The 14,762-nt window shown below is 39.2% G+C and overlaps 2 protein-coding genes across 2 annotated transcripts; one reads left to right on the forward strand and one right to left on the reverse strand.

Annotated features, from left to right (window-relative positions):
* Positions 1–16: 16 nt before the first annotated feature.
* On the reverse strand, positions 17–1,542 carry LOC121592575 (angiopoietin-1-like). The gene is made up of 3 exons (XM_041914161.1): positions 1,128–1,542; positions 414–1,040; positions 17–343 (listed from the first exon to the last, which is right to left on the reverse strand). Exons 1-3 carry the CDS (start codon positions 1,499–1,501, stop codon positions 97–99), a joined length of 1,248 nt encoding a protein of 415 aa, XP_041770095.1. The 5' UTR covers positions 1,502–1,542; the 3' UTR covers positions 17–96.
* A 1,704-nt stretch (positions 1,543–3,246) lies between these two features.
* LOC121594258 (fibrinogen-like protein 1) lies at positions 3,247–4,900 on the forward strand. The gene is made up of 3 exons (XM_041917327.1): positions 3,247–3,912; positions 4,001–4,615; positions 4,678–4,900. The coding sequence occupies exons 1-3, from the start codon at positions 3,251–3,253 to the stop codon at positions 4,814–4,816; spliced, it is 1,416 nt and encodes a 471-aa protein (XP_041773261.1). The 5' UTR covers positions 3,247–3,250; the 3' UTR covers positions 4,817–4,900.
* Positions 4,901–14,762: the final 9,862 nt, after the last annotated feature.

The following is a 14,762-nucleotide window of genomic DNA, read 5'->3' on the forward strand; positions in this document are numbered from 1 at the left end:
AAACAAAAAAACTGCGTTAAGATTGTAAAAATCATTATTTTTATTGCTTTCAATTAAACTTAAAGTCAATCATAATCCCACCAGAATGTTCACTCATCAGTAGAAACGGCGCATAGGCGGATCAGTGGATGGAACCGTGGTCTCCATTGTTGTCTCTGGGGGCATGGTAGTTCCTTCAGTCGTTGTCGTGGTTGTCGTAGTACCCTCGGTCGTGGTTACCATTTCCTTGCGCCTCAACATCATACGACTCTTCTTAAGACTGTAGTTAGGTCCGCGGAAAGTCTGCCAGAACATACCGGTGGTACCACCAGTCAGACCCTTCAGGTAGAGACCGTTCAAGTTGCTAAAATCACAGAAAATGTGCAAATTTTAAATGATCAGCATTAGTTAAATACACGACGGTGCTAACTTACCTCTTTCCGCAACCTGTGTACCACCAGGCACCGCGGTTAGAGACGGCACAGTTGCTTTCGCTGTTGTCTAGATCGATATCGAACGCGCTGAACAGCACACCAATTATTGGTCCTAGCGAATCACCGGCATTGCCAGAGTATCCGCCCAACTTGGTAATAGGGTAGAAGTCGACTCCGCTACCGATGGCGAATTCATTGTAAGTCGCGGTAGTAACGTTCTTTTCAAAATCTTCCAGCACGATGAACAATTCGTAATCTCCTGAAGCAGTCATATTGTAGATGCGATCCAGACCCAGCCAGTAATCGCCACCATCAAACTGGCCGAAACCGCTACGGTAATCGCTGTATGCACGGTAGAAATCGGTCGATCCGTCCTGACGGTTCTGAATAACGGTGTATCGTCCCACGCTGAAGTCCAGCACGCAAATCACCTTTGTAGGCTCAGAGAATGCATCCTGCACCAGGTAGGTACCAGTCTGGGTAATGCGCGAATCATCACAAGACGTGTAGATGGTGTCTTCCTCTGGTGCCGGAGGTCTGTGCTCTCCTTGACGTCCTTCCAGATCCAGAATAGATTCGGTAAGGAACGTTTTTGTCACCAATCCCTGCTGGTTGATGGTAAGATCTCTGCAAGATAATTGTGGTAAAATTAAGGATAAAGAGAACATATTTAATTAGAGCAAGCAACATTCACGATGAAAGTGTTGGTCATACCTGATTGACTGCATTATCTCGGACAAAGCAAGCGAAGAGTTAAAGAGCTGATCGTTGATGTTTTCACCCGTCGTAGACGTTTGACCGACATACCAGGACACACTCTTGACGTTCTTCTTCATGTCCTGCAGCTCACTGTACACAGCACCGTATTTGTTGCGTAGGTTCAGGATGAGTTTCAAAAGATTCGACTCTACCTTCCTTAGCTTGTCCACAATATTATGGCAACCACATTTATCGATATCACTGCCACCTTGCTGAATGGGTGGAGGGGTGGTGGGCGTCGGGGGCCTAATTCCATACTTTGGAGCGATTTCGGCGTAGCCCAAGCTAGCCATACAGCCTACTGCTAAAACAAGCACGATCAACTTCATCTTGTGAACGCTTCCTAGTGAGCACTGACAGTCGTCTTGCGAAAACGCTGCCTTAAATACTCCTCGGTCATGGTCAGAAGATGGGTCCAATGGGACCGCGATGTGATACCGTTAGAAGACGCATGGATGGCTGCTAGAAGATCACCCGTCGGACGAACAGGAGGCAAACGGAATGAGAGTTACCTAATTTGCGATTCTTCCTATCTCTGGACTTTATTGTTCATTTTCTGTTTTCGTATGTCTATTCTACTGTTGCATGCATAAATGAAATAGGCCTATGAATATGATTATCCAATTATATTTTTTGGAAAAGTATAAAAATAATAACAATTATTTTGTCAACACGAACGTGTTTTATTAAGTGACTAATTGCTAAATGGATTAAATTAAATTCAGTTACTTTTTACTAAAGATTTATAAACGCATTTACAAATTGGTGTCAGAATTGTACTATAAAAGAGACACTTACATTTCTGCAAATTAAACACATTTTTCAGTTTTGAAAGTAGGTATACCTCAACAACAGTTTACCAAAGTTTATGCTCTCAGCACTCCAGTCCAACAGTACTCAATACAGAATTCTGTATCGATTGAAGCAAAATATTTCGTAAACTTACTACAGCCAAATATTGAAATAAATTGCCCGTTTGAGCCTATTTGTTACACTGAGGGCATGCAAAAAATATTGGCCCTAATTTTGCGTTTTGCCTACGTCAATCGTTGTGCATTTTAAAATGCAAATATATTTGCTACAAAATAGAGCGCAAAATATACCGTTAGCTATGATATTCGCTAACTTGTCACTCGCGTCCTGGAGGGTGAGTGTAATTATAGGCCTCCAACAAGAAAAAAAACTTATTGTTATCTTGCCAGTGTTCCCATTAATCTGAAAGTCACTGACCGCATATAGTTCGTGTCTCAGGTAGAAAGGTTCATCAAAAATAGAATACCCAAAAACAACTGAAGCTATCCTTTGCGTGTAGTTTGTCGCATTGGTTGATGCTCCTATAATGTGCTAACCAGCTATTTCTAGTCGGTTTTTTTTTGTTGTATAATTTGAATCGAGCACAGCATGCAGCGGAACAGATCGAACGGATTTGGTTTGCACTACTATTTGGTAAGTTCTCGGGTTTTATCGTTTTTTTTAATTCTACATATTGAATCAATTTTAGGGCGATCGAAATCAAACACCAAACGAAATCCATGCAAAAACTAGTTTTTTTCGCTTGTGTACATTAGATCGACGAACTTGATCCCCCCTAGAACCAGTTCTTGCTCTAGGCAGATTAGGCGTTGCTATAGAGGAAATTTGCATATTTTGGGAAGAAATGGGCCAATTCCTGTGCCTTTAACGCTCAGCTGGTCCGCTTGTGTAGCGGCGCGCTAATGAACACAACTGGGCGCTGGTGTTGGGGACACATCATGGGGCATAGGAAGATGTGAATAGATGAACCAGTGGGTTGCGGAAAGTTTGAGCTGTACGTGTAGCGGCATTCGCCAACGATTTTGGCAAAGAAAATTAGCTAGCATACGTTTTTTTCCTGCGTGCCTATTCCTGTCCCATCTTGCTATCGTAATAAATTATCAGCTGGATGTGCTAGCTGCGTGGAGCCGATAAAACCTCGGGATTTGTCTGGTCTGGTAGACCTGTTTGTGGTGGTATGTTTGGAAGATGTTTCGCAAGTAACGGTACCAGCTGATCGCAGAAAGGGACGTTGAACTGCCAAAATTTGCTATAAATTGAGCCTGATGGTGGTCAGACTGTATCAGTTCCGTCTGGAGTCTTGTTTGGTAGAGTCGCAGTGCAGCATGAGAAAGTTCTTCCTAGTTTTAACGCTGGCGCTGGCGCTAGCTAGTGCCGAAACGACCGAGGACAAGGAAGATGCGGTTCCGGAAGAGATCGTCGAGGAGATCAAGGCGAGCGACGAAATCCCTGAAAATGATGATGGTGGTCTGCGCAACTACGAATACTACAATACAGTTCACGGACCACATCGAGGTAACTCCCACGGTGATTACCGTCCACCAAACTTCGCTCCGTCCAATATCGGTTACGGAGGTGGTGGCTACGACGGCGGTTACGGCGGCGGCGGCGGCTATGGAGGCTCGTACCCTAGCCATCCTGCACAACCATCAGAGTCAGAGTACGACTTCCCAAAACCGAATCCTCCGCCGAGTTGCAACTGCAAGGACATCGTCGACCAAATCGACGATCTGGATGAGAAGATCATCAAGTCACTGCTAGATTTGGAAATTAAGGCCGATGGCATCCAGAGAGACGTTGGAGAAATCCACAAAGAGACGGAATCGGTTGCATTCGTGTCATCCCAAACACAGCTGATCGCAAATGCTGTCGACAATCAACTAAATATCGTTCGCCAGAATCTTACCATCATTAAGTCTGATGTCGAGTAAGTATTTCAAATTAAAAAATTTCCACAGTTCCCTTCGTAAATAAGCCGTTTCATAACCTTGCCATTTTTATTGCGCCATCGCCAGAGAATTGACTCAGTTCCAGCAAAACATCCCTGATAGAACTTATCTGACCGAGGCTCTGTTCGGACTGAAGTGCAGCTATGCACGCAAGAGCAAGCCGCTGGATGACAGGATCTACTCTTCTTGTGAGGATCCTAACATCAAGAAAACGGGCACCTACTGGATTAAGGCCAACTTCTACAAGCCGGTAAAAGTGATCTGCATGCTGGACTATGGCGGCCGATGGATGGTCATTCAGAACCGTTTCGATGGTAGCGTTGACTTCTACCGTCCATGGAGGGAGTACAAGTATGGATTCGGAAACAACGACGGTGGGGAGTACTGGCTTGGACTGGACCGTATTTACCAGTTCACCAAGAACGGTGGTGCCCAGCTTATGATTATGTTGGAGGACTTTGAGAAGAACGTTACCTACGCCCAGTACGATCTGTTCTCAATCTCCGATGAGAACGATCAGTACAGGATCCTGAAGCTGAAGGGCTTCCTCGGCGGTGCTGGCAACTCGTTTGAGGCTGAGGGCATGCGCTTCTCCACCTTCGACTACGACAATGACAAGTTCGATCAGAACTGTGCTGCCCATACTCACGGTGCCTGGTGGTACAAATCTTGCGGGGACAGGTACGTATAGCATGAAAAGATACAAAAAAAAAAATGCTTACACATTTTTCACCCATTCACAGCAACCTTAACGGTCTGTACCTGAACGGACCTACGCTAGAGAAGACCGGTATCTACTGGAATTCGTTCCGCGGATACAACTACAGTTTGAAGAAGACCCGAATGATGCTCCGACAAATTGGTGGTGGAACGGGCTACTGAACGCGGCAAACTTGACTTTTTAGCTATAGTGAATAACAAGCAAACACAAATCGTTCAATAAAGTTTGACACGTTTTTGGACAAATGCGCGTGTTTTTATTTTATTTTACACGTTTTTATTGAAGTCGCTTACTTTTAGCTATTAAAATGTAACGCTCGTCAAATCGCCGTGTTATGCGACCATTATTCTCACCAAACTCTCTCAAATGCACTTTACGCTCTAGATTGCGCTCTTCCGTTTCTATTCGTTGCTACGGTGAATTTTGCCTTCTTTCTCTATTGCTGTTTTTTTTGTCTCCACGTTGGATTTAGCGCAATCTACTTGAAATTATCCAAGTAACCATAATCAGAAAACCATAAATGTTACGTCGTGGTACAATGGCTAGTATTATTGAATTCGTTCGTAGCGGGAACGTACGGCGCTCACATGAAAATCTAGGGATGACAACATATTTCATGAGCCCGGTCCTACAACGCCGCGGTGAATAACTGTAGAAACCATCTAGTACAGCGGTCGGCAAAGTCCGGCCCGCGGGCCAAATGCGGCCCGCCGCAACATTCTATCCGGCCCGCGAAAGGTTTTGACTGATTTTGAAAGATGGGAAGAAACTATTCGTATACAAATTACTAAATAATTTTTAGAATAGTATTTTATGTCATCGAACTCTTTCAATTTTAATTAAAGTACTATGGAATGGCAGGCCTTGATCGTCAACGGTTGTTGAGCCAAAAGAAGAAGAAGAAGACTATGGAATGACGGGATCGTTCGGTATGTTTGAACTCAAGATCAATATCCCCGTAACTTTTACAAGAAAAAATGCCTTTTTTCGGCTAGCTGTAGAAAAAAACTAGGAGAGACAATTTCTTTACATGTACATCATTTGAAAGGTAATTATTTAAGCTTACTTGCACAAATTTATCTCAGACTTTGCGAGTTGCCTTTCGTCAGTTATCCCGAATTTTCACCATGATGGACGAAGGCATCCTAAGTTTTCTCGACAAAATTTTTAGAGAAAAGCTTTTCCATCATTTTGGTCCATAAAAAATCGATGGAACACATGTGACGGATGTTGTACCAGTTTGCGGACTAAGGTGTCATATGCAAATTCTGCCGTTACGACTTTTGTATCATCCCCGGAATATCCGCAATATTTTTTGCGGCGTGGAAGGATGGGGTCTTCAAGAAGCAATATTGATCCTTTTTTTGTTATTTTTTGACTAATCACATTTTTGGCCATCTATTGCCGATTCTCAAATGATTAAAGATTACAATTAACTTTTAAAGCAGGTATCATCAATTATGAATCATGCTTAGATGATATAATTACAGAAAAACAACAATAATACCTAAGAGGTTTATTCTTCTTCTTCTTCTTTGGCTCAACAACCGATGACGGTCAAGGCCTGCCAACCCACTTGTGGGGTTGGCTTTCAGTGACTTATTGATTCCCCCCCCATAGCAGGATAGTCAGTCCTACGTATGGCGGCACGGTCTATTTGGGGCTTGAACCCATGACGGGCATGTTGTTAAGTCGTACGAGTTGACGACTGTACCATGAGACCGGCTAAGAGGTTTCTAAAAGGTTAAATTGTAATAAATTAAGCGCTGATAAAAAATCGCATTCTCCTGGCCCGCGGCACTTGATCATTTACTTAATTTGGCCCTTTACCACAAAAGTTTGCCGACCGCTGATCTAGTACGTTAGGAAAATGAGTGTCGGGACGTACGCCGCCGCTACGAACGGATTCAATAATACCAGCCAATGTGTGATGATATGTGTAATACACAAAACAAAAATTAAAAACATATTTAAATGCACTTAAATCAATAATGAATTTGCCTTGAGAAACATGTAGGGTAAATGTACCAGTATTGGGCAGGTTAGTACAGCAGTTTCAATAAATCTGCTGGTACACTTACATTTTTTATTATTTTTCATGAAAGTGACATTATTTTGAACGGTAAACTATCGTATTATGTTGTGCTATATTTTATTTGCCGAAGTAAATGTATTTTTTAGAGATATTCGTGAAAATGCAAACACAGAATTTGTTCCCATTTTCGGCAGTTTGGTCCTATTTTTGGCAGGCTTAATTTCCTATTTTTGGCAACACGAATACGGGTCGGTAAATGTTTTAATTAATGCTAATAGGTGGACAAAAATATTTCAAACAATTTTACACTCTTACTTTCCTAAGATTGGTGTGGAAAAGTACTTAAATTACAATTTTTTTGTTGCCCATTTTGGGCATTTTGCTGGCAATTTTTACAGTCTATTTGAATTTGAGTTACAAACAAAGTAGGCACTGGAGAAATGAGACTGGCTAACGGCTATAGAGTATGGCTTCGACTGGCTCTTCTTCTTCTTCTTTAGCTCAACAACCGATGCCGGTCAAGGCCTGCCAACCCACTTGTGGGGTTGGCTTTCAGTGACTTATTGATTTCCCCCCATAGCAGGATAGTCAGCCCTACGTATGGCGGCACGGTCTATTTGGGGCTTGAACCCATGACGGACATGTTGTTAAGTCGTACGAGTTGACGACTGTACCATGAGACCGGCTCGGCTTCGACTGGCTCACAAATTATTACTTTTCTCTCCCTACAGTAGTATGTTATAACACGCGTGCTAGTGTGGCTGAAGCTGGTATTCTCCCTAGCAAATTAAAAACTGTTTTTAAATAGTTAACCAAGCGCACCGTGATTTATTTCACTCAATTTGTCCACCGAACAAATCGGTACTCTTACATCTGCGATACACTTTACTACATGTTCTCCCGTTTGTTCTAGCAGCAAAGATCTTACAGCAAGGAATGACTTCTCACGTGGTCCTTCTATCCCAGCAGATGGCATGGAAATAGTTCATTCATAAAACTACGCAACAGTGATCGTACCTGCCATCCCTCGACGAAGTCTGAAGTCTAAGAGCAAAGCAAAATCCTCCCACTTCTTCATCTCGCTGGGACCGTTGGTTCCGGCGCAAAGAATGATATATTTGTTTCTGGCGGGATTCGTTTCCGTCACAAGTGGACACAATTCAATAAACCAGGGCTTAGGAGGAAAGAATTGAGTAATCTTGTAGGACGTATTCTGTATCGTTCTGGCTCTGTTTCTTATTTATGTTCTTCTATTCAAGACTCTATAGCTTCGATGCTTGATAATGATGAGCCAGGTAGCTTCCGAATTGAGGAGGGCATAATACCAAACCGGGATATGTTCTGATGTATGTTTCGTCTTACGGATCTTCCATCACGCAACGGAACTTGTAGAAGATGATCAATGTCAATGCAATGAGAGCAGCTTCTCAAGATAATCGCAGAATAGTCGGCAACAAAGTACAAACCATGGAAGCTCAAGATACTGCGGTTGAAATTAATCATGATGTATGAGCCTGCAATGATGATGCTGTTGTTGCTTCTTCTGTTGTAGTCTGATCCTCTGTGTCTGATTGTGTCACTGTCCCTATGGGCCACCGGTTTGATTTACTTTTTCATTCACCTTACGGGAGCAAGTGTAGTGACAAATCACCTCCTGCCCGGGGTTGGCGGTTGACGGTTGACAGGCCAATCGAGTGGAATGTGGCCAACAGCGGCCGAAAGTGAATGATTCAAATTTTGTCTTTTTTTATTATTTTGGACAGGTTAAATCCAAACAAGATCCATATTGTATGGTGTGTATTTTGTTTTGACACACGGTGGCTATAAGGATGAATGTCTCGCTGGATAGTTTGGACTCACGGACTTTGCACCTCAACCGATAATCGTTTATAGAAAACACTGCAGAGAATGTTAAACGTAAGGTGTTTAAGGATTAAAAAGTAAATATTTGAAAACTATTATTTAATCATACTTATTCGCTTAACATAATAATCATTTGAAAATTTAACAACATATTGAGACCGAAAAACTATAAAGTGTAATGTTTTTACATATAATGGTTTAGACTTAGGGCAATATAAATTCGAAATATATAACATATTTGCAAATAAATAATAAAAAAATAAATAAGAAAAGATCAGCCTGTTATTTGTTCGTCATTTCTTGTTTATATATAGGGTAATTTGCCAATTGTTGCTCATAGTACAATTATTGCTCACTGCGTATAAAATGTTGTATATTCGAATAATTATAAAATTTTGATTAAAGCTAGTATTTTTCTTTCAACATTGAGCATTTTGCCACATAATCTACTATTTTATATGAAAAAAAGTACTTTTTAGATTGTTTAAACACAAATGAAAATATTTTGGCTGATTTGAATCAAAACGAAGTGATATCTTGGCAAAACTGCTAATAGTTGTGCGTCACAAAATAAGGTTTATTTCGCCCTGTGAATGACTTAAACTTTATATTTTTATTGAAATTCAAAAAAATATATAGTTGATTCTTTGGATAGTCTGGTAGTACAGTCGTCAACTCGTTCGAATTAACAACATGCCCGTCATATGAATACAAGCCCTGAAAGACCATGCTTACGTAGGACGGACTATACTACTATGGTAACAATAAGTCACAGAAAGCCAAGCTCACTTCATAAAGTGGGTACAGGCGGCAGGCCTTGACCGACAACGGTTGAGTTTGTGCCAAAGAATAATTAGTTAATTCTCATGATTCAGTTGCGATTTTTTTTATTTTTGTTAAAAATAACAACACTTATTTTAATCCACTGTTTAATAATTGGAACAAAGAGAGTGCTTCGATCCTAGTTATTGCACACACCAAAGCCTCCTTTTTACACTTTTTTTTTAAGTCGCTCACTTTTAGCTATAGAAATAAAATGGTAGTCATATCACCGTGTTAGGCGAGCATTATTCTCACCATCTCTCTCAAATGCGCGATCTAGATTGCGCTCTCCTCTTTTTCTATTCGTTGCTAGGATTTTTGTCGTCGATTGCTGTTTATGTTTAATGTACATCGGTAATCCGCACCTTTTTAACCCGCACGCTCGATAATCCGCACTTTTGACAATCAAATTCATGAGGTGAACAGTGTTCGGTCAAAAGTAGTGAACTATAATTAAAAAGATAAATATCTTTCTATTTTTATAATTATGAACTTTCTTTGTAAAACACGAAAGTGTATCATATATTATATAAAATAGAATACTCTCTGCAACAAAAACCTCATTATCTCTATATAGCTTTACTAGCAGGAAATCAAAATTAAATTAAAAAATAAGCTTTTGCTTCATAAGCAAATCCTACGGCCTATATTCACCGACAAACCGACGTGACACTTCGAACAAAATTAGCTTCAAAAGTTGTCTCCTTATTGCAAATGAAAATACGTTAAACACTTGCGCCATCTCTGTAATGATTCGCTTACTACACTGACACAAAGGAGGAACTGCTAAAACCCATTTTTGTTTTTCTCCGCAAATTCCAATGCGCATTGTTTTATTTACTTCTCACACCTTTGTATTGATTTGGAAACTTATAAAATGATTTTCCTGGTTGTTTTATCAAAAAATTTCTCACAAAATCTTGCCTCACACTTCCTTCGCAATTTGTATTTAGAAAAGTTATTTACATCGAAGCAGCAATGAACAGAGCTTACTTTGACGGAAGTGATCGCCTCACATACAAAAGACAGTACTTTCGTGTGGGACACTTTTGTAACGCCAGTGTCACGTCGGTTTGTCGGTGCTATATTATTATAGGCATACCCAGTTTGGGAAAAAAGCGCCTCTACACACCTAAAGAAAATTCAAGTTTTCCAAAACAAATTTCTTAAAAGAATCCTTAATTTACCACTTTGGCATAGTACTAGTGACATTCACCTAAGAACAAATATGATAAAAATAATGCAATTTGCTGATCTGCTATTAAAAAAGTATAAAACAAATTGCACGTCCAGCCAGTGGCTTACAAATCGCCTTTATATAGGCAATAGGCTATGTAGGCTATATTAACGTAAATATACTAGATTCTAAATTTATGTAATAGAGGAAAGATTAGTGTAAATAAGTTTGAGGCTAGATTCTCTTTCGTTCTTATTTTGTCTTAGACTATAAATCCTTAATGTGACCAGGGTTTAGCTTTTTCAAAAAACTTTTACCTAGAACCTTTTACCTTTTTTTAGAACTCCACTCTAATGCGATGGCTGAAACATGATCCTATCATGACGTGTAAACTGTTGAATTTATCCAGTATATTTTGTAAAAGGCACAAAAGGTATAATATTAATCAGAGCTCCATTATATTGTTATTAAAAATAGTTAACAATTAAAATAAATAAATTAAATAAAAATTATACATTATAAAATGTTAGAACAAGTCTAAGAACTTAAATGTTTTCGTTGTGTCATTATTTTGACCGAATTGTGTTTACCAATGGGGTGCGGCAGCAGGTGCAAGTTCGCTACTTATTTTGAGGAATTCCGGCTTGAACTAAGGACAAACGTACTCGATAGAAAAACATCCAATTTAGGGCTCTTTTATGTATATTTCAGTGTACGCACAGAATTCAATAGTTTAACGCTTTTTTGCTGGCATACTTTTAAGGTTAACCAAAAGTATTGACAAACATATCCACATAACCAAACACTTTCAAAACTTTCCCACGCTTTTTTATCAAATGTTGTGGATAACTCGACCTCTATATTATATAGAACAAAGGTTTTAAATGTCTTTAGTGACCAAACACTGTATAACTAGAATATTGTGACTTTTTCCATCTGGCTGGAAATCTGGAAACATATGAAGTACGTTGGCTATTCCCTTAAGTGTGCAACAATTGGCAAATTACCCTCTTATGATTAACTGCGAGTATGCTTTAAAAGTAATGGCACGTCTGAGATATTTACATTTTTCTAAGATAACATATTTTTCTTTTTTCTAACTTACAAAATGTCATACAAGGTTTGCGGTTTTACAGCAATTTGTAATTTGTTTGTGATGGCAAAGTTAAAGACTTATTGAATAATATTTACGTATTGATGTTGCCAAGAAACCCAAGAAGAAAACCAACATCAATCCTTTGACCACACATGCGTATAAAGCTAGACCCGACTTTAAGATAAAAAAGCCATTGAAATCAATTCTAAGCACAACGATCTTATGACAATTATTTTTCAAAGGTCATTTTTCTTCTTTTATTCTTTTTACAATAAAAACAGACATGGTTTATTCTCGGTGATACTTCTCAGAAAAAAAACCTTGCTAACGATCAGTTGATTAATTGTTTTTTGATCATTTAGTCTAACTCGAGTTTGCTCTCACCTAATGAACACTTTATGTTATGTTATGTTATGTGTGATGACTGATGTTCCAAAAACGTGTAAATATGATAATAGATGGATTAATGTTGTTTATAACCCCATCCTTTTCTGTTATTTTTTAATGGTTTTCTCGCATCATGGGTTTTATTACGTATATTTACATAGTATATATACATATTAACGTATATTTACACGTATTTCAATTTCTCATTTAATGATCGACGTTTTTTGCCTTTACAGTTTTTTTTATTCAGGAGGAACGGTTCAAAAAGGCCGTATTGCTACAATTTTCAAATGTCTATATAAAGCAGGAGCCTCAAAATATTTCAACAACAATGGATGACCGTTTAAATCTACAGTGGAACCCTTCATAACGAGTTTATTCCGTTCCAATGACTCACTCGTTATGCTCAAAATTCGTTATGTGGGAGTTTCTTTTTCATATAATTTGTAAGAAAAGTGGAATAATTGTTACCAGCTCAAGAAAAGTGCAGGTATATATGGATTATATGTATCACAACCATACGGAACACCTCCAAGTAGTAACAGTAATGCATTGATCAATTTTTAGTATCGAAATTCTCGCCTTCACGAGCAAGTAGATCAAAAATGCATGCAAGAACACACTCATCAATACACTTCACACTTGTGAAATACACAATAAACTCCAAGTCCTGCTCACTTCCACGGCCGAAGCCGCAGAGAGCATCCAATATTGTCAAATGAAAAGGAAATAAACGTAGCAATTAAAGTGAAGACACAGCCTCACTTACTCCACCGGCTTTTTCCGATGTTTGTATGACCTCGTGAGTTTCGGACTGGCAGTGGGTGTTAATGTGTCACCTCCCGTACACCTCCTTCACACTTATACTAGTTTCTTTTGGAAATCGCTTGATATTTAATGGTTCTTAGTATTGAATCTCTAGAAATGATCACGATGTCTTATCGGGAATAAAAATAAAATTGCTCGTTATGCGTTATGCGTTACTTTACTCGTTAAGAGGGGTATTTGTAGAGCAACTAGATTTGTTCGTTATGCGAAAAATTCTTCATAAGGGGTACTCGTTATGAGGGGTAAGAAATTGACCTTTATTAATCAAATTTATACATCTTTCAATTGTTTAAGCCTTATCTTTGACTTATGGTACTAATTATTTAAAAATAGTCAAAGGAATAAACAAATTATTTTAATCTTTACAAAATCATTACGGACTGTTAAAGGCTGCATGGGAAGCTTTTGAGGGCCGCGTTGGCTTTAGAGTAAAATTTTGAAATAAATAAAAATAATAATATGTAATTTAGCTTCAATCATAGAACGTTTATGAACCATCATGCCTTATATATTTAGTGCCTTAAACTACCAACTTCAGACCCAAATTTAGACATTCGTACAGGTAAAGGGGAAGGGTGAACGCATTTTTGAAATCGTCCAAAGCTTCACCTATCTCGAATCGAAGGTCAGACCCGACAACAAGGATTGCATGCAAGGATGTTAGCTGCCAACTGATCATTCTATAGCGTGACAAAACAGTACACCCCTGAAGAAAATGTCACGATGAACGAATCTGATACCTCGTACCTTTACATATATTTGGTAGTAGTGCTCACATACGCTTTTGAATCATGCACTGTCCAAATCTCGAAATGTTCTTAGTCGCGTTTAATAGGCAGACGCTAAGGAGGATTTTTGGCTCCCAATGTTTAGAAGGATAATTGAAAAGCCGATATAACGAAGAACTATACGAGATATACAGCGATCTCACTGTCATGCAGCATATCAAGCTTCGGTTCCATGCATATGATATCAAGCAGGTCATGTTATACGCATGGATCCGGACGACCCATCTAGTACTTTCCAGAGTCCTTTTGAGCCGTCCACATGGACAGAGAGGGAGAGTGATAGGTTGTTGAGATGGTGCCGAGGCGCCTGCCATTAAGGTCGGGATAACCGATTGGTTGACAAAAGCGCGAGACTGTTAGCAGTTTCGGACACTCCTGCAACAGACCAAGGCCGCAAAGCGATTGTAGTGCTGGATAAGGTAAGTATGTAAATTATCAACTTCAATCAATACTTACAAACTTTATATGATGATGACTCCCTCAGAATATATCTAACATGTTTCTCGGATACAGATTGTCTAAATTAAATATTTTAATGTTTTAATGTTATTAGCGCGGTGAGGTGAGATATTTCGTGAAATATTTCATGTCTGTCGTAGTGAAAGATTTCCTATGCCTGTGAAATATTTCATGAGCTTTTTGCAAGCTCAAATCAAAGCATTAGCACCTTTGTTATATTGTTCGAATATTATACTGCTTACAAAAAATCGACAAATTTGTCATGTATTCAATATTATAACACTATACACTCTAGACCGAAGTATTTGACAGCATTAAATTATGCAAATGACTAATCCTGCTAAAAGTATGTATATTAAAACTATCCGTTTTTTATAGGCTTTTGCGATGCAATTTAAGATCTCGGGGAACACTGTCGATTCGATTCGATACGTTGAAGAAACTCGGAACTACAGAATTGAAGAAACTCTGAGCTAACTTTGATCGCAAGACTGCGGCACACTTCATATATCTATCAAACCGCTAGCGCTGATGTTTGGTCTCGAGAATGTGTGCCCCAGTCATGCGATCGTAATCCCGGGAATCGACGTTTTCAATCATCGTGTCGTAAACATGGCATTTACTCACGACGAATCGAGAAAGTATTACCCGG

The sequence above is a fragment of the Anopheles merus genome, chromosome 2L (assembly GCF_017562075.2).
Source record: "Anopheles merus strain MAF chromosome 2L, AmerM5.1, whole genome shotgun sequence".
In the NCBI taxonomy this organism is placed as follows: domain Eukaryota; kingdom Metazoa; phylum Arthropoda; class Insecta; order Diptera; family Culicidae; genus Anopheles; species Anopheles merus.

Excerpts from the sequence above, each read along its gene's own strand:
- LOC121594258 (XM_041917327.1), top strand. The coding sequence starts at position 3,251 with ATGGTGGTCAGACTGTATCAGTTCCGTCTGGAGTCTTGTTTGGTAGAG. Across the intron at positions 3,913-4,000 it reads ATCATTAAGTCTGATGTCGA|AGAATTGACTCAGTTCCAGC; the intron begins GTAAGTATTTCA and ends CGCCATCGCCAG. Across the intron at positions 4,616-4,677 it reads TACAAATCTTGCGGGGACAG|CAACCTTAACGGTCTGTACC; the intron begins GTACGTATAGCA and ends ACCCATTCACAG.
- LOC121592575 (XM_041914161.1), bottom strand. The coding sequence starts at position 1,501 with ATGAAGTTGATCGTGCTTGTTTTAGCAGTAGGCTGTATGGCTAGCTTG. Across the intron at positions 1,041-1,127 it reads GAGATAATGCAGTCAATCAG|AGATCTTACCATCAACCAGC; the intron begins GTATGACCAACA and ends ATTATCTTGCAG. Across the intron at positions 344-413 it reads TACACAGGTTGCGGAAAGAG|CAACTTGAACGGTCTCTACC; the intron begins GTAAGTTAGCAC and ends CTGTGATTTTAG.